This window comes from Eumetopias jubatus, unplaced genomic scaffold (genome assembly GCF_037043125.1).
Source record: "Eumetopias jubatus isolate StellerSeaLion01/CBP00866 unplaced genomic scaffold, mEumJub1_p1.0 scaffold_2, whole genome shotgun sequence".
Lineage (NCBI taxonomy): Eukaryota > Metazoa > Chordata > Mammalia > Carnivora > Otariidae > Eumetopias > Eumetopias jubatus.
The window spans coordinates 70,740,285-70,761,452 of record NW_028274808.1 but is presented as its reverse complement, the minus strand read 5'-3'; the positions used below and the strand labels follow the sequence as shown (position 1 = coordinate 70,761,452).

Here is a 21,168-nt window from a genome sequence, read left to right as displayed (position 1 = left end):
TGACCAAAATAAGGAGTCATGGCTTTAATAACATGTTTATAAAAGATACATAAGCAACCTCATCTGGTTATTTTTCATACTAATCCTTGATAGCAAGTTAAGGACATGTATTTTATCATGACATTGTGAATGTAAATTTAAATATGGCAGTTTAAAGATGTAGTTTTTGATGATTTACCTTTTGATAAGACACAGTACATAGAGAAGGTAATAAAAATAGTTTTAGTGTATGTAATTTTAGAATACCAATAATTTTAGCAGATCACTCCAAGGAAGCTTTTTAGCAAATAATTTGAAGTTGAATACTGTTAAGTGCTAAAAGTAATGTCAAAAGTATGTCAACCATGTGCTTTAGCTAAGGTAGTGTAATTGGTATTTTATTAGAAAATTAAACCTAGGAGTGCCTGGGTGGCTCAGTGGGTTCAGCGTCAGAGGCTTGATTTTGGCTCAGGTCATAATCAGGGTCACGGGATGGAGCCCTGCATGGGGCTCCGTGTTCAGCAGGGAGTCTGCTTGAGATTCTCTCTCTTCCTCCCTCTCTGCCCCTCCTTGTGTGCTCTCTCTCTCTCCTTCTCAAATAAATGTCTTTTTTCAAAAAAAAGAAAATAATTGAACCTAATGTGTATTCCTTTTAAAGGGGAGGGCCATGCATGTTTGCCTGGAATGGATAAAAGCTTGCATCAGGAAGCAACATCAAGTCTTCTGGAAGTCTCACCATGTGATGTAGATAAGCCTTTGTCTTGGGCGCGTATGAGTTAATTCTTGTTGTCATAATCACTGTCAGATGTGAAGCAAATAAGTCCCATTATGAATTCTAAGATAGGTGTATATTTTGACGGTTCATGTAGTTGTACAATGCAGCTCTTTATTTTCCAGAGTTCTAGGCCTCCTCTATCCCCACCTTAACTCCATGTTCATCTGATTAGAAAATGTTATCTTTTTTTTTTATCAGTGGTGCAGATATGTTCGGTGTCAGTTTATATAATCCTTAATTTATTTGACTTTGGCACTCTAGTGCCATCTGCATGTGATTTTTAAGAATCAATTTGTATTACACATGTTGAAGTTTTTATAAACCTTAAGTTTAGAGTAGCTATGAGATGTAGGCAGTTTAAATCTTATTTCACTGTCTATACTTCAGTATGTGGATATTGTTACTATGTACCTACCCTTCTACAATTACTATCCAGAGTCTGAAGATAATGTGAGAAAGTAAATTGTCCAAGCTTTTTCACTGGGACAATTACTATTCCTTGATTATGCTTTATTTTATATATTATACATATATAAAGCATGTGCACTTACATTTCATAGAAATCTATTCTTATTACTTAATAAAAGATGGTCTATAACTTCTTCCTAGTTACTTATTTAGATTTCGATTTGAAGTTTATTATTTAATTCATTTTGATCATGTTGAAAGGCTATGGGTAAGACAGTATTTTGTGAATTTTGAATGATTGAAAATAAGGAAGCTGAAGCCCAAAACAATTTTTACCTTGAGCACTTTTGTGCATCTTCTGAGTACAGTATATAATATTAACATCAAAAGACCTGAGCACGATCTTCAGTGCTAAGTTTGTATATGCTAACAACCTGATTTTTGCCAGAACCCCATTTCACTGGCAGATATAAAATGTATTAAGGTATTGAACATGTTCCTAGGTTCACATATTCTTAAAATATATGTCTTGACATAATTTAATTTTTACAAAGTTTTAAAATGAAAATTTTTGGAGATAGACAAAAACACTGAAGTAAAATAGCCAGATATTTAGCAGATTTCAAAACATTTTTCTACTATAGTTAAATAAACATAATGCAAATTTTGATATGCTCATCTGTTTTGCATAATGCAATCTCATTTGACTATCTCAAATTCTCTCTACAATCATGTACATATATGAGTAGTCAAGAATAGTTTTTCTTTTTCCTTCTTACATATACATATGTAAGTATGTGTGTTATAGTTATATACATGTTATATAATGTATATGTTATATATATATATTATTTTTATAGTTTGCTACTTAGTAAAAAGCAAATGGAAACATTTTCCCTTGGCTTCTTATCTATTTTTAATTTAATTTTATTCTACTTTTTTGGGGAAGAATAATGACAATATTTAGCTTTCTACTTTTTTTGGGAAGAATAATGACAATATTTAGCAGTCTCATGTTTTTACAATAACACCACTTAACAAACTGGTGTAATTGACATTTGTATAAAGGTGAAGCAATTATTGGTAAAGTTATATTTTGATGTTGGAGCTAGCAAGTGCTAAGGAAATTTCTCTAGAGAGTCGTAAAATAGACACAAGGGTCTTTTTGTACTGCCCATGGGGCTCTTTATATTTAGTGACCAAGCAGTTTTGATCCTGTTTGATGGTGGGAGACTAAAAATATTTGTGCTGCTTATCACTGAAACTCTTTTTATTCTGGTGCTGAATATATTCTTTCAAATAGCAGTAAACACACACATGCACACAATTTTTTTTTTCCAGGACTATAGAGTTAACATTTTCTTGAGACAGAAATGGAATGATCCCAGGCTGAAGCTCCCTAGTGATTTTCGGGGCTCGGATGCACTGACGGTGGATCCCACAATGTACAAATGTCTGTGGAAACCTGACTTATTTTTTGCAAACGAAAAAAGTGCCAATTTTCATGATGTGACCCAGGAAAATATCCTTCTCTTTATTTTTCGTGATGGAGATGTTCTTGTCAGCATGAGGTATTCTTTAATATTTGTACAGATATATATATATTTTTTTAAGTCAGATTATCACAGAGAAACATATTAAGTGACTTCTAAGACCTCTGTTTCTACTTTCAGGTTATCTATTACTCTTTCATGCCCTTTGGACTTGACCTTGTTTCCGATGGATACCCAACGTTGCAAGATGCAACTGGAGAGCTGTATGTAAATGAGACCCTAAGTGACTATAGCAATAAAAATGCTTAAAATTTCTAGGCAATACATTCTACTAGTCTCTTAGATAGCAATGGTAAAACTAATGCTTTTTATTACAAATAGTCATTAGAATAATTTATTTAGGAAAATTATTGTTATTCTTTTGCTGTAACAATTACTAAGGTAGACACATCCTTTGGGTACTAGGTTTTGCTATCAGTTTATGTAGGTGTACACTTCTAACTTATTCCAATTGCCATCGTCATTTGAATTGATAATATAAATAAAGTAAAGGGGAAAACAGTATCTTAATAACTGTTCTGCTCTTAAAGCCGCATGTTCAGAGCAGATAATTTGAAAACATTAAAAAACAGCACCTAAATCCTACCAAGTAGTCATTTTCTGTGGAGGTCTAAAAAATTTTTTTGCAAAATTGGAATTCTTGTGTTTCTATGATCATATGTTTTTCAGTTCATGAAAGAAGTATCATATTAAGGTATAAGGTATATTAATTAAAATGATTATTGAAATTGTTACTTATCAATTAATTCTCTATGATGCTTATCTTTTGAAAATAAAAGTAGGACATAAAACTTGAAAAACTAACACTAATATAAGGAAGCCTTGGCCTGAATACCTATATACCATGACCTATTTCAGCAACAAGTAAAGAATGATGGCCTTGTAAAACATCTTATATATACTTGCTAGATGATATGCTTTCAAGTTACTTTGTGGTTATCTGTTGTTTTTTTAAAAAAAAATTTACTGAAGCTGGAGGCTAAATTTGAACAATCTCTACTGCTTTCTAAGTATAAATTGAGATTTTACAGATGTAAGTATGTGTACGTATGTACATTTTTGTGTATGTGTTGTATATATTTAGGCCTGTGTGTTAATATATATTTGTGTAAAAAATTCCAACTGGATATTTACGTTCAAATCTATTGCCAGATGCACTGAAGTATTGCTTTGAAAAAATCCATATACTCTAGAGTTGAACGGTATATTACCTAAACCCAAAATGTGTGCTTCCACATTTAATAATGATGTCCACTTGAGAGATTGTTTTACTGCTTTCCTGTGCAATGCAATGCCTTTAGGGAAATTTGTGGTTATTTCTTCAAAAGTATAAGTGATTCGGTGCTTAAGTTTTTTTTTAATTTCCAGGTAGCATATTGTATAATTGTGAATGAATCTATTCTGAATATATTCAGAAAGCTAGTATGACTTATTTATTACTTTTTATTGATGACAGTTCTGAATTCTGACATAGCAAAATACGCTGACTCTACATGAGGCAGTGAAATTGTAACTTTATGTATATTTATGATATGCTCATTGTTTTAGCTTGTTCTTTCTTTAAGTCAATTATCTGTAAATTTGTGCTAATGTTTTCATTGATGGCCATAGGTTTTATCTCTTTGCATTTTTAACAAAAATTTCATAGGAGAATGGCTTATTATCTTACCATTTCTGTGTTTAGTAATTGGATTCTCAAAATATTAAGAAAGTATTAATAATTATATTTCAAAATAATATTTTTATTTATTTACTTTTGTTTATAGTTGGCTACACAACTGATGATTTACGATTTATCTGGCAGTCAGGAGATCCTGTTCAGTTAGAAAAAATTGCCTTGCCTCAGTTTGATATTAAAAAGGAAGATATTGAATATGGTAACTGTACAAAATACTATAAAGGCACTGGTAAGTAATTGTCTTTGAATTAAACAAAACTAAATCCTTTTTCAAAGGTTCATTTTAATTTTAACATATGCTAGGAACAGAATAGAAGAAAATTAGTTAAAAAGTGAGTTCAATATTTACAAATAGTTTATCTTTGCGTCCATATATTTAGATCTTTCATAAAATTACATTCACTAAAGTTCTTAAAAATGTTTATTACTAAATAGTTTTGCTTTTCTTTATGTAATTCTAGATAACAAGAGGTTTTCAATTTTTTATTTTAGTAATATGAACTCTCCCAGGCAATGGTTTTCTTAGGTTTTGCCAAGAAACTCTGCTTCTGGCAAGTTTCAGTTTGGAGCCAAACATTATGGATTTGATCAATGTAATGCATATACACTTGTCTCTTGTCTTTTAGGCAGGCTGTAGATGTTGGTTGACCCATATTCTTAGTTTTACAAGGCACTGATCTTTATGCTGCTTAGGAAGCAATAAGTGTGGAGAATAACTGGACGTCAGTAAATACTCCCCATATAATATTGTTGGCCTAGATTATGGAACAGCTAATTGTGAAAAGCACAACAAACTAACCTCATTCATTACATTACCTGAAGCTTTGCAGAAATGAAAATATAATACCCACTAAGCAATACTTTAATAATACGATTCATATTCAACATTTGAGTCACAACTGATAGAGTTATTGAGGGTTTTAGATATTAAATATAATGTTTTTTCCCATAGTAACATACATAAAAGTCTGATTGATTTTGCTCATTACATTCAAACTAATCATTTCAACTTGTAAATTACACAATCCTGATTTTCTATGAGGAAGTAAGCAAAGGTATGACAAAGATGTTCAGAAATAGATATAATTAGGAGCGCCTGAGTGGCTCAGTTGGTTAAGTGCCCAACACTTGATTTTGGCTAGGGTCCTGAGATCAAACCAATGTAGGACTCTGCACTCAGCAGCTCAGCAAGGAGTCTGCTTGAGACTCTCTCTGCCCCTTCTCCCACACACCTATGGTGCTTTTAAACTCTCTCTCTCTAAAATAAATAAATAAATCTTTAAAAAAAGAAATAGATACAATTTAACTTTAAATGTATTGCAACATTTATGTTGACTTGAAAAAATAAAAATATATAGTGTAATTGTGTGGAATTCAGGGAGATCAGATGCTTGAGCTTATAATGCTGCCATCATGGCATCATCAAAGACAAAATATAATACTAAAAAAAGCAGAGTGAACGTTTGCACATTTAGTGCTACAATAATGCAACACTTAGGCTACTTGGAGATAAAGTTAGTTTAAGCATCTGTTGTAGTTGACCTTCCTTCACATAATTTAATGGATTATATAGCATTTATATATAAATAGTTCCTTCTCTTATAGAACTAATAATATATTAGAAAAGAGAGATAATAAGCAAATATACTGCTAAAAGAATTTATAAAAGATTTTAAAAAGGAAAGCCTAAGAACTCTTAAAAATTTGACCTTGGGGGTACTCAATGAAGAAGTCATCGATACATGGACTTTTAGATATGGAAGTGATCTTATTGACAATTCTGAGCCAGTTCCTTTATTTAACACAGAAAATAACTGAGGAGCAGCGTGAGTGAGGGACTTACTGAATGTTACAGGCAAATCAATGTCAGCCACGGAACTAAGCACAGTACTCCTTTTCCCTGTACTCACTCAAATTAAGGAAATGGACTACAGTGTTTAGAAACTTTTACAGGTCACCTAGTAATGAAAAAAAAAATAAGTTGAAAGCCAAGGAATATCCTTTTGGGGTTGTTGTATGGAAATACATATTTAGTAGATGGCTTTTGCAGTTCTTGCTGTATGTCAGGCATTATTTTAGTGCTCTGCAGGAACTCTATATTTTAATCCTCACAACAACCCTATGAATTCAGTACTTTTATTTTCCCTATTTTACATGTTAGGATAATAGAGCAAAGACACTTAACCAAGTCATACTATTACTAAGTGGAATAGTGAGTCTGACATTATTATACTACCTGTGGAGTCAGTCCTGTTATACTTTGCAAATAGTTACCCACATCTAATTTATATGCTTAACATTTCAAAATGAATAGTCTCTAAATTGTTTTGAGAAATTTGAAATGACCCTATTGAAGTTTTAAACTTCATCTAAAGATTAAAATAAAACTAGTAATTTTATTTCTGATTTTATGTGATAGCATAAAATTATGAGATAGCATTGAAAATCCTGGGGGTGCTTATTTTTTTACCTTTAAGCCCTACATCTACAAATTTCCATTTAGGGGAATAAAGGAGATATCACTGCCCTTTTATAGATCTATATTCTAATATGGTACACACATAAAATAAATACTCTTCGTTTTTGTTCTTGAGAGATTACTCAAATTATAAGAAGTAAAGTTTTCTGTGGTACTTTTTGAGCTATTTTAAATAAGTCACAGATCTCTCATTAGCTAGAGAAAATAACAATAAAAGAAGTTATGTCTAACATAATGATAATTGTCATTTACTGTATTTCAGTAAACATGCATTTCAGTGTTTACATGAATCATCATATGAATATAAGCAAAACTTATTTTAATGTTTGGATAATATTTAGATATGCATTTACAAATGTGGTACCTTCTAAATATATGAATGCCTAATATGTTGAATAGTGAAAAAGATATAGACAGCAACGTTTACAAAATGATGGACAATATTTTCTTTAACTTATACAGAAATAATCAGAAATGATTTGGCTTTAGCTTTATTGAAAATTACAGGTTTTTAAAATTATAGATGTTACAAAGGTGGAGAGATATATAGGAAAACAAGTATACAAAAATACTTAAATTGCAAGCCTAAGTGAATAATAATGAAATAAAACCTCACAAGAAATAGAAAGTAAATTGAATTTGCCAATGAACATTTATATCAATTAGCTGCCCACCTGCCTCTCATAAATGTAACAGTACTAGGAAAAGATCAGAAAAGATCAAGAAATGTTTCTCATAAAAGTTTATGGAGCAAATCACTATAATATTCAAGCATGTATTTTATTGCCAAATTCATCCCAGTCCTGGGAAGCTCCCCCAGTGGGTGCCTTCATAAAAGGAGGGGGTGGAAACTGGCTTTAGAGTATAGGATTCCTGTTTTTTAGGCTGTCATTTAAACGTGGTGGAATGGAATGCAAAATTCATTTTAAAGTGAGCAACTCTACAGTAAGCTGTTGTAATATTTGTGACAATTTAGGCTACCTAAAAATATGCAATAAGTAAATACATTTTGTTCTCTATCTCACAGACCTAGGTAAACATAAAATGAACTTGAGTAAATGATGCTATTGCAAAGCCAGGTACTTCAGAACCACTTTGAGGAAATACTGTGAGCCTCTTAATTGCAGAAAATTGGACCTATAAAAGATTATACTTTGGAAATTTTGCACATGATCGCTAGTTAGAAACATGTTCTTGTTTGTCCAGGCAGGAAGTTAAGATGAGGGGTGGGAAGACAAAAGGGAGGGAGTTTTTATTGTTTGACGTCTTGTATCTTTTTAAAACCTATGCATAATTTAAATTAATTGCCTAGTTTTAATGAAATTAAAATTTAAAAAATGACAAACATGCTGCGTTTTTTTTTGGGGGGGTGGGTTTTGATATAATTTGGAAACATTTGGCATAATTACAATTTACTTCAGTTCCGGTCAACTCTTTATTTTTGTTACATATTAGCCCCGATATCTTTCTAATCTCTCAGAGGTGGCAATGATTATAATTCACACTGGGAAAAGGATAGATTTCTGGTCTAAGTTATTTAGTAAGAGGTTGTGAGTAGCTGTTTTTTTTTTAACATTTTTTTAAGAGCTTTTTGTGGGGCAGTACTGCCATAAGTTCCATTAATGAATGAATCTGAAGATTGTTCTAGTGCGAGAAGTGTGTATATTCTTACTAATTAGGAAAATTAGATAAATGTTAGTTTTAAAATATAAAATAGTAAAAAGGCAATGTCCTTTCCCCATAATTATTTTATTTATTCATTGATTTATTTGTTTCAACATTTTGAAACAATGATGTTTAAGCTCAACACAATTGGAAACATTTTAACTTTCTGTTATTTTCACATAACCTTGCTTTTTTTGAATGGCAAATGACATTTTTATCAAAATTAAGCACTTCAGGCATTAAATATTATATTTAACTTGCTAACTGAAAGGACTAAAGCATTTATAAAAAAAAAGTCTCAAACATCTAGAAGCATCTCTTCTATTCTGGTGCTAGAACAATATCTTGTCACTTACTTTGTTTCTCAAGTCAGCAGAGGCTATGATGAGGCTGCCCATAATTTGTGATTAATTTGAGGGACTAGTTGGTGTCATGACATTTCTAGAATTATGTTGTAAGGCAATTTCTGCATTTGTCTCAGCTTGTGACAATGAAGTCCTTTCCCTCACAAAGCATGCTTGAGGGCCTGGAGTGGAGGAAGGGAGAGAATTGAGAGGAATATCAGATATCTACTCTTTATAATCTTTTATCTCTATAGAATGAAAACATGTATTTCTTATCCTTGCTAAGATTTACTTCTAATACACTTAATTTTTTAAGGCTTAAATATGCATAGGAGTTATCGTAGACTGCTATGCTTTCTAGATAAGAAGTGATACATGTAGCTGAAAAATTATACTGACAATATATAGTCGTGGAATGTTTCTTTTTAGACTTGTTCCACTTTGATTTACTGCTCCCTGTATGACTCCTTTAGATCAATTGCTCTGAGAGTGCCCATGGATAATGAAAAGTTTAAGTGCATTGCCAATTCCCTGAACAAAGACTTAAAAGCTGAGACACTGACATAGTGGAGCAGCATGTGGTATCTATTTCTCAACGTCATAATAAAGTTGTGAAAGGTCAGGTGAGACGGGTCCCATCATGTCAACCTTTTACATCAAATAAATTATATATTTATAGGGAAAAAACTCTTTTTGTGGAATTTACTTTGTGAAACTGCCTCAGATAGAAGTGACTTACAATTTATAGGTACACTATTGGCTTTTGCTGTTGTAGGTAGATGAGTCCCTCCTTTTTCTAACATAAGTTTGTTTCTGAAAGGGTACTACACCTGTGTGGAAGTCATCTTCACCCTGAGGAGGCAGGTCGGTTTTTACATGATGGGGGTCTATGCCCCAACCCTGCTGATAGTGGTTCTCTCCTGGCTCTCCTTCTGGATCAACCCAGATGCAAGTGCTGCCAGAGTGCCCCTGGGTAAAGTATTCCATGCTTCTTTCTCATGTCGGGAACATGTTATGTCCTTGCATAACTTGCTATATAATCAACTATTTTAAAACAGACTTTTAGAATTGAAGGCAACCTTTCTCTCGTCTGTTTTTAGACTTTCTTCAAAACTTGACATTGAACTAGATTTTCTCAATGTTTATGCACTCAATAATTAGACTAAGTTTTTTTCTTTTCATATCTTTGGGTATTTTAAACAGTTAATCTATCCTACTTTGACTTTCATGCAATAATTATTACTAAGTAATTTTCACAGATAACTAAGGTCTAAAATCCCCAATAGTTCCAAACTTAAACACAGAACTATTATGATGGGAATCTTTCTAAATAATATTGTCTACTATCTCATACTCATCATCAGGGAATATGTGGTACAATGTATCTTTTTAAACATGACTTCATGTCATTTTCTTAAACATCAATTATTGTGTGCTCTGTCATCAGGAGTGGCTAGGGAGAAGAAGAGCTGGTTATCCGTGCTCCCCCATTTGTTATTTTTAATGCTCTGTCACACAGAAACAGCATCAGCCAGTCTTGAAAATTGTGTGTATATAGGGGTGAAAAATTCTTTGCTTCATGAAATAATCAAGAGCTCTTCTAATGGATGAAGTGAATAAACTTAAAAATAAGGACATTGTTACAACAAATTTTGATTGTTTAGAGTGTTTTCAAATGTTTCATTACTGTGTGAATATATGTGTGTGTGTTTTCTGAATATTACCTGGAACTCATATAGGTAAGGCTGTGGGATATCTGACCTCTTAGTGACTGATTGGTTGCAGCATTTGGTTTGTTATTTCCATAGAAAAGACCCTGTGCAAATCTCCCTCCTGACATATTGGGGGAATTAAATGAAATATAGATTTTAAAAAGTAGGCAACCAGGAAGAAGCAATGAAAATGACAGTTTTACCTGGATAAGAAATTTGATGGTTTATATTTAATAAGAGCCACAGAGACCAAATCTACATCTTAATAACCAGAAATGTGGGAAATTTCGTCCTAATTGTTATGTATCTAGAATGAAGACAATGACAATCCACTGATTAACTCCTTTAGGGGATGAGAGTGAACTCTGTAGTATACTGCACTGAGAAAAAAAACTCCTAAAAAACTAGTTGTATCCTTAGACTTGTCAAAATGTCATGCATTTCCCCCAAATAGTTAATTTTTTTGCTTATTAGTAATATTGTACTCTTACACAGTGATAAAAATTGAAATGTCAGGCTTCCAAGAGTACTCTAGAGACATTTCAATCCCTGACATATTCTTGAAGGATTTTTCTTTGTAAATCCCTTTCTATTACAGGACTTCTGTCATGAAGTCCCTAAACTGTCCACTTAACATCCAGTAGAACTGTTGTATGAAACAAATGTGTTTAATGGTTTAAAGTCAGTCTCTTCAGTTAAATCTGGATTTGAATTCCTGTTCTCTGCTTATTAGTTGTGACAATTTAGACAAACAGATCTAACCTCTTTAAACATACTCTGTTAAAATGTCAGTAGGGATGAAAAAATACTCAAAGGGTTCATTGGAGGATTGAAAATATGAGTGGAGAGTGCTTATTACACATTCAGGAGTTAATAATATGCCTCATTTATACATTACATTATAGTTTATAAAGCACTTTTCCACATTTGATTCATTCAGCAAGTATTTATTGTGCACCAACTACGTCCTAAGCAATATTCAAGAAGATAGGCATAGAGTTAACATAAATAGCAAATAGATAGTTAATGAAATAGATAAAACAAAAAGAAAACACTAAGCCTCAATGAGTGTATTTTTTCTTGGAAAGAAAGAGACACCAAATAAGTACAATATGTAATATATAAGATAATGACATATAACTTCCAGTTGTAGAACAAATAAGTCATGACGATGAGAAGTACAGCATAGGGAATATAGTCAATAACATTGTAATAACAGGGTGTGGTGAGTGGTGATGGCTACATTTAATCATGATGAGCATTGAGCAATGTATAAAATTGTGGAATCATTGTGTTGTACACCTAAAACTAATATAACATTGTATGTCAACTACACTTCAGTTAAAAAAAAGTTCCTAATGCCCAGGGAGTGGGTGGAAAGATGATGTGGGGACAGAGAGTTCAGGGACAGCAGCCTGCTTGTCAGGAATTGCTCAGAGAGAAGTGATATTGGATAAAAATGTGATGGAGGTGAAGAAATGAATCACTGTGGATATCTAGGAAAGAATGAGCCAGGATAGTGATCATCAAGGCCAGCATTCCTGAGGCAGGAACATGCTTGGAATATTTTGGGACTGCCAAGGCCAATGTGGCTGGAGCAGAATGAGTGAAAGAATGATTAGTAGATGAGATCAGAAAGAGAACAATGGTGAGGAGACCATATAACATCTCCTAAGGGGGCATTCTGAAGATTTTGGCTTTTATTCTGAGTGAAATGGGAAGCCCTTGAGGGCTTTTGCACATGATCTGCTTTAAATTTTAACAGATTCTCCTTACCTGCTTTGTGTAGAACCCACTAAAAGGAGGCTTGGGTGGAAGCAAGGAAAGCAGTTAGGAAGCTATAATAGTCCAGGTGAAACAATCACAGTATTGCCAGGGGGGTAGAGATGCTCACAAATAGCTGATGGATATGGTAGAGATAAAGAGTTTTGTAAATGTGTTGTATGTAGGATTTAAGAAAGCAGACTCAAAGCTGACTTCAAAGGTTTTTCTGGCTGAGAATCCAGGAAGATGAAGCTGCCACTAAATTAGATGGGAAAAGCTTCGTGTAAAGTAGGTTTGAGAAGATGGGCAGACTAGGAGCTTCTTTTTGGACATGTTAAGTCCGAGATATCTTTTAGGCAGTGTTATCAGGTAGTCAGTTGGATATACAGGTCTGGGGTTTCTAGGAGAGATCAAGGCTCGTAGTAAGAACTTCAGATTTATCTGAAGTTGCTTATGTTTATATTTGTCTTTAAAGTGATGAGACTGGAGTACAGGTACAGAAGACATCTAACAACTCAGCCTTTGAGACTGAGAAGATGAGTAACAACCAGCATGATGTAGGTTCCTGGGAGCCAAATGGAGAAAGCATTTCTAGGTGAAGGGAGTGATCAGTCAAGCTGCTTATAAACCAAGTGAGTTTGGGGCTAAATATTGTCATTGGATTCAGCAACCTGGGGAAGTCACTGGTGTCCATGCTAAGGACAGTTTCCATACAGTGACAAGAGGAAAGCTTGGTTGGAGTGACTTCAAGAGAGAACAGGAGGGGAGGAACTATTGGCATCCAGTATAAACAACCCATTGGAGATTGTTAACTGTAAAAAGAAAAAGAGAATAAGGAAATAACTGGGGTGGGAATAGGAGTTGAGAGGTTTCTGGTTTTTGTTTTTAAGGTGGACAAAATCACAGTATGTTTATTTTTGGTGGAAAACAAACACTAACAAAGGAACAAATGAGAGATGGAAGAAGTACAGGAGCAGAGTCCCTGAGACGTGAGAGGGGATGAGATCTGGTAGACAGACTGGCCTTTGCTAGGACAAAGTGGATTTGTCCCAGGGATCAGCAAACTCCTTCTGTTAAGGCCTGATAGTAAATAGTCCATGTTTGTGGGCCATATGGTTTTTGTTGCAACTCCTAAACAATAGGAGTTGACAGTACATAATTGAATGGATGTTGGTGTGTTCCAGTGCCCTGTGCATCAGTTTACTGTCCCCTTATCTACGATATCAGGAGAGAAGGCAGAGTATGTAGGTATAGACAGAGATGGGTGAGTAGATATGGTAGTGGGGGCTTGTAAATGATTTTGTTTTCCTAATAAAATAGGGAGAAAGATCATGAGTTGCCAGTGAGATAGGATAGATTATTGTGAGTTTGAAGAGACAGAGAAGGTAGTGAATGGGCAAGGGGTAGGGACATATTTATGTTTTTGACATGTATTCATGATGTTGCTTATGTTTATATTTGGCTCTATCTTATTGCTGAGCAGTATTTCATAGTATGGATACAGCACAGTTTATTTTTCCATTCAATAATTGATAGACATTTAGATTGTTTCCAATCTAAATAATGTTATTATAAATAATGTTGCTATGAATAATTGTGTACAAGTCTCTGTATGGACATATGTTTTCATTACTCTTGGGTAAATACCCAGGAATGAGATTTCTTGATTTTAAAGTAAAAATATGTTTTGCTTTTAAAAAATTTAATTATTTTATTTTATTTTTATTAAGTTTTTAAGTTTTATTTTAATTCCAATATAGTTAACATACAGTATTATATTAGTTGCAGCTGTACAATGTAGTGATTCAACTGTTCTATATATTACTCAGTGCTCATCATGATAAGTGTGCATTTAATCCCCTTCACCTATTTCACCCATCCCCCCATCCTTGTCGCCTCTGTCGCCAGTCTGTTCTCAATATTTAAGAGTCTACTTTTTGATTTGTCTCTCTTTCTCTCGTCTTTTTTTTTCTTTTGTTCATTTGTTTTGTTTCTTAAATTCCACATATGAGTGAAATTGTATAGTATTTGTCTTTCTCTGACTTATTTCGCTTAGCATTATATTCTCTATCTCCATCCATTTGTTGTAAATTTCAATTTCATACATTTTTTTGTCTGAATAATATTCCATGGTATGTTTATGTGTGTGTGTGTGTGTGTGTGTATATACCACATCTCCTTTATTCAGCTATGGATGGGTACTTGGGCTGCTTCCATAATTTGGCTATTGCAAATAATGCTGTAATAAACATAGGGTGGCATGTATCCCTTTGAATTAGTGTTTCTGTATTTTTATGGTAAATACCTGGTGCTGCAATTACTGGATCATAGGGTAGTTCTATTTTTAATTTTTTGAGGAACTTCCACATCGTTTTCCACAGTGGTTGCACCAGTTTGCATTCCCACCAACAGTGTACGAGGGTTCTTTTTTCTCCACATCTTCACCAACACTTGCTGTTTCTTGTGTTTTTGATTTTAGCATTCTGACAGGTGTGAGATGATATCAAAATACGTTTTACTTTTATAAAATACTACGATAGTGTTTATCAAAAAGATGGCACCATTTGCTTCACATACTCCCTAACATTTATCAGTTAGTTCACATACTCCCTAACATTTAGTGTTCTTACCTTTTATAGATCTCTAGGATAATGTTGAATAGAATTGTTGAGACATGGTTTATTCCTGATTCTAGGTAGAAATAACTGAGCCATTCATTATTGAGTGTGGTAGTAGCTATAGATTTTTTGTAGATGTCTTAATTGGATTGAATAGATTCCATTTTCTTTCTAGTTGGCTGTTTTTTTTAATCATGTATGATAAAATTTGATTGAATTTTGATTGAGTTTAAATTTGATTGAATTTTGCCAAATACTTTTTCTGCATGTATTTAAATATTTAGATGGGTTTTCATCTTTATTTTGGTGAATTATATTGATTGATTTCTAGATGTTACATGAGTTGCAAAAATTATTAGCACAAAAATATGTTCATAATATTTCTTTATACCTTTAATGTCTGGCTGTAGTGGTATCCCAGATGTTGTTCCTGATATTGTTAAATTGTGAATTTTCTTTTTCTTGATCATTCTAGCTAAAGGCTTATCCATTTTCTTGACACTTTCAAAATCTCAGTTTTCATTTCATTTATCTTTTCTATTATTCTTTTTGTTGATTTTTAGCTCTTTATTAATTTCTTCTTTTTAATTAGTTTGGATTTAATTGGATCTCTTTTTGATGCCTAAAGTGGGAACTCAGATAATTGATTTTAGACCTTTTTTTCTTTTCTAATATGAACATTTAAAGTTATAAATTTCCCTATAAGCATCTGCTACTATTCACAAATTTTGATATATTGTGTTTTCATCTTCTTTCAGTTAAAAATATTTTTTGATTTCTTTTGTGATTTCTTTGGCCCATGGATTCTGTTTGATTTCCAAATATTTAGAATTTTAATAAGTACCTGAACATGATTTTAATTTTATTTTAATGCTTTTTGATTTTGTCAGAATATGATTTCAAACTATTTTTTTGAAACTTTTTTTTATGGCCCAGACCAGCATATGTCTCCTGGTAACAATACCATGTTCACTTGCAAAGTATACTTGTCATGGTTGGGTGTAGTGTTCTATAAATATCAGTGGAGTCAAGTTGTTTGATAGTACTATTGAAATCTTTTATGTCTTTTGTCTAGTTATTTTTGTAACTATTGGTGAGAGAGTTATTCAATATCTCCCACTATATAGAATTATGCTTCAGGTATTTGGAAGCTCTGTTTTTAAACCATTACATATTTATAATTTTATCTAAAAAAGAAATCATATTACTTTAATGTATGATTTAATGTATATTACTTTAATAAAAAGATAGTCCATGCAAATGGAAACAAAACTGGAGTAGCTATACTTATAACAGAAATAGACTTTAAAAAAGAGACTGTAGGGCCCCATGGGTGGCTCAGTTGGTTAAGCATCTGCCTTCAGTTCAGGTCATGATCCCAGGGTTCTGGGATCAAGCCCCACATCAGGCTCCCTGGTCAGTGGGGAGTCTGCTTTTCCCTCTGCCTCTCATCCCACTTGTGCTCTCTCTCTCTCTCACAAATAAATAAATAAAATCTTTAAAAAAAAAGTGGAAACTGTAATGAGACAAAGAAGGGCATTACATAATGACAAAGAGGCCAATCCAGCAAGAGAATATAATATTTATAAATATTTATGCACCCAACATAGGAGCACATAAATATGTAAAGCAAATATTCACAGACCTAAAGGGGGAATAGATAGCAATACATAATTGAAGGAAACCCTAATACCCCCATTTATACTAATGGATAGATCATCCAGACAGAAAATCAATAAACATCAGCCTTAAACATCATGTTAGACCATATGGACTTAACAGATACAGAATATTCCATCTAAGAGCAGCAGAATACATATTCTCAAGAGTACATAGAGCATTTTCCAAGATAGATCATATGTTAGGCTGAAAAACAAGTTTTAATAAATTTAAGAGGATTGAAGGCACATCAAGCAGTTTTTCAAACCAAATGGTATGAAACCAGAAATTATAAAGATTTCTTTATTTAAGAGAGAGAGGGCCCATGCATGGGAGTGGGGGCAGGGGCAGAGGGAGAGGGAGAGAGAATCTCAAGCAGACTCCCCGCTGAGCATAGAGCCTGACACAGAGCTCAATCCTATGACCCTGATCATGACTTCAGCCGAAACCAAGAGTTGGAAGGTTAACCAACGAAGCCACCCAGGTGCCCCTGAAACTAGAAATTAATTACACAAAGAAAACTGCAAAATCGACACATTTCTGGAGATTAAACAGCGTGCAACTGAACAACCAATGAGTCAAAAAATCAAAAGAGAAATTAAAAAATACCTTGAGACAAATGAAAATAAATGTAACATGCCAAAATTTATGGATGCAACAAATGTAGTTTTAAGAGGGAAGTCCATAGTGATAAATGCTTACCTCAAGACACAAGAAAAGTCACATATAAACAACCTAACTTTATACCTGCAGGAACTAGAAAAAAGAACAAATGAAGTCCAAAGTAAGTAGATGAAAGGAAATAAAGATTATAGTACAAATAAGTGGTGACTCAAAAGACAAGAGAAAAGATCAATGAAACTAAAAGCTGGCTCTTTGGAAAGAAACAAAATTGTAAAAAGAAACAATTTAGCTAGATTCACTGAGAAAGAGAGAATGCTCGAATCAATAAAATCAGGAAAAAAGAGACATTACAACTGATATCAGGAAACATGAAGGGTCATGAAAGACTACTAGAAACAATTATATACCAACAAATGGACAACCTAGAGGAAATGGATAAATATACAACCTACGAAGCCCAAATCATGATGAAATAGCAAATTCAAACAGAAGGATTACCAGCAAGGAGATTAAATCAGTAATCAAAAACCTCCCAAAAAGCAAAAGTCCTGGACCAAACAACATCACTGGTGAATTCTACCAAATATTTAAAGAAGAATTAATACTAATTTTTCTCAAACTCTTCCAAAAAATGGAAGAGGGGAGAACTCTCCCAAACATTTGACAAGGTCAGCATTACTCAGACAAGAATGCCACACACTAAAAAGATTACAGTACAATATCCCTGATGAATATACATGCAAAAATCCTCAACAAAATATTAGTAAATCTAATTCAAGAGTACATTAAAAGTATCATACACTGTGATCAAGTGGAATTTATTCCAGAGATATAAGAATGGTTCAATATCTGTACATCAGTCAGTGTGATACACCACATTAACAAAATGAATGATAAAACTCCTATGATCATCTCAGTACATACAGAAAAAGCATTTGAAACATTTAACATCCACTTATGATAAAAAAATATACTCTCAACAAAGATATAGAATGTACCTCAACATAATAAAAGCCGTATGTGACAAGCCTACAGTCAACATATTATACTCAACAGTGAAAACCTGAAAGCTTTCCATCTAAGATCAGGAATAAGACAAGGATATCCACTCTTGCTATTTTTATTTAACATAGTATTGGAAGTCTTAGCCAGAGCAATTAGGCAAGAAAAAGAGATAAGCATCTAAATTGGAAAGGAAGAATTAAAACTGTCACTATTTGCAGATGACATATACAGAAAACCATGAAGACTCCATCAAAAAACTGCTAGAATTAACAAATGAATTCAGTAAAGTTGCAAGATACAAAATCAACACATAAAAATCTATTGTTGTGTTTCTTTACACTAATTATGAGCTATAAGAGAAATTAAGAAAATCCTATTTGTCATCGCATTAAAAAGCATAAAATACTTAGGAATAAATTTAACCAAGGATGTAAATGAACTGTATATTGAAAACTACAAGTTATTGATGAAATAAATTGAAGACAATGCAAATAAATGAAAAGATATTCCATACCCAAGGATTACAAGATTGATATTGTTAAAATGTCTATACTACTCCAAGCAGTACACAAATTCAGTGGACTCTCTATCAAAATTCCAATAGCATTTTTCACAGAAATAGCATAATCCTAAAATTTGTATGTAGCTACAAAAGATGCCGAATAGCCAGAGCAGTCTTGAGAAAGAAAAACAAAGCTGGAGGTATCCACATTCCCTGATTTCAAACTATACTACAAAGCTGTAGCAATTAAAACAGTATTGTATTGACATGAAAAATAGACACACAGATTAATGAAACAGAATAGAGAGCCCAGAAATAAACCCATGCATATATGGTCAATTAATTTATGGCAGAGGAGCCAAGAATATACAATTGAGAAAGGACAGTCTCTTCAATAGTGTTGGGAAAATTGGACAGTCACTAGCAAAAGAATGAAACTGGACCACTCTCTTATACCATACACAAAAATTAACACAAAATGGATTAAAGACTTAAGTGTAAGACCTGAAACCATAAACCTCCTAGAAGAAAACAGGTGGTAAACTCCTTGACATAGGTCTTGGTGATGATTTTTTGAATCTGACATCAAAAGCAAAAGAATCAAAAGCAAAAATAAACAAGTGGGACTGTATCGAACTAAAAAGCTTCTGCACAGCAAAGGAAACCACCAATAAAATGAAAAAATAACCTACCAAATTGGAGAAAGCAATTGCAAATCATATATCTAATAACTCTAATATCCAAAATATACAAAAACTTATACAACTCAATAGCAAAAAAAACAAAAACAAAAACAAAACAAAATGAAACAGAAAAAAAAATCCAGTTAAAAAATGGGCAGAAGACTTGAAGAGACGTTTTTCCAAGACTTACAGAGGGCCAATAAACACATGAAAAGATGCTCAACATTCTCCCAATCTCATTTTGATTTACCTTTTCCATTGTTAACAAACATGAAAGCTCCCTCTATGAATTTTAGGTAAAGAATTTTGTCTTTAGCTACTTCTTTAAGTATAGAAGTAACTATGCAAGTAACTTTGAAGTAACTTTTATAAATTATACTAACATTCCCTTTCTCTGGTACATAAAACTCTTTAACTGCTGCTAAAAAGGGATTTTTCAAACAAATAACTTTCAGTCAAAAAGATTAATAATTTAGGTTACAAGTCAGACCTCTAGCAGACCATGCATACATAGATTTCTTTCTTGTACTCTTTTCATCTGGAATAAGATCTCTTACAGAAATGTCAAAAAGTATTTTTGGATTCCCACATAATATTAACAATGGTTTTCCTTTTAGTATCCTTTGATTAAGGCATTGTGAAATGATAACATCTTAATATAATTTAGTAGTACTTCTAAATAAATTTTCATTTTATTAATCACAATTCCACATATATGAATTTTATAATTGCTTAATGAGATAAAAATCATTTGGAGTTTAGATAGGTATGAGAACACTTGCAGTTACTCCTTGACCAGTTCATGACATTTGTTATTACATTAGCATGATACTCTCTAGCTCCATCCTTATTGCTGCAAATGTGCAAGATCTCATTTTTTTTTTGATGGCTGAGTAATATTACACTGTATATATATATATATATACACCACATCTTCTTTATCCATTCATCTATCATTGGACACTTGGTTTGCTTTCATATCTTGGCTATTGTAAATAATCCTGCAATAAACTTAGGGGTACATATATCTTTTCAAATTACAGTTTTCATTTTCTTTGAGTAGATACCTAGTAGTGGAATTTCTTCTGAGTGGTTTATAATTTATTAAAATTCAGACAAAATTTCACTATGCATTATTTACCAGTGAAGTAATTTTATTTGAAGAATATGTTAAGATAATGCCACCATATTTGTCTAAAGAAATATTAATTGCTCAGATTTTGTTTTTTAAAAAGATTTTGTTTATTTGTTTAGAGAGAGAGAGTGTGTGTGAGTGGGGGTTGGGGTAGAGGGAGAGCGAGAGAGAGAAAATCAGCAGACTCCATTCTGAGTGCAGAGCCTGGGGCAGGTCCCAATTTCGCACCCCAAGATCATGACCTCAGCCGAAATCAAGAGTCGCCACTTAACCGACTGAGCCACCCAGGTGCCCCATGATTTCCTATTTTAGGATAAAAAGAACAAATGGGCATTTCCTATTTTAATATGATTTCCTAAAGAGAAGGCATACAGTGATGTTCACATTCTCCTCCCCCATAACTCATCTCCATTTCTAGTCTTTCATCTTTGAAATGATAAAAACTGTAATAGAATTGACTATCATGGTTTCTAACTTAATACCTGGGATTATCAATACCTCCTTTCTACCCCCCAAAAAATCCATAATGTCATATCGTTCCTTTTAAAAGGCAGTCCCTTCTCTGTTTCTTTGGTCTCCTCCTTG

The 21,168-nt window shown here is 33.0% G+C and overlaps 1 protein-coding gene across 1 annotated transcript in view; it reads left to right on the top strand.

Moving 5' to 3' along the window:
- Window positions 1–21,168, top strand: part of GLRB (glycine receptor beta) — a 100,895-nt gene that overhangs the window by 60,407 nt on the left and 19,320 nt on the right. Inside the window, exons 4-7 of the mRNA XM_028104391.2 lie at window positions 2,504–2,733; window positions 2,836–2,918; window positions 4,482–4,622; window positions 9,702–9,854. Of these exons, the coding sequence (XP_027960192.1) occupies window positions 2,504–2,733; window positions 2,836–2,918; window positions 4,482–4,622; window positions 9,702–9,854 (607 nt within the window). The remainder of the gene's footprint in view (window positions 1–2,503; window positions 2,734–2,835; window positions 2,919–4,481; window positions 4,623–9,701; window positions 9,855–21,168) is intronic.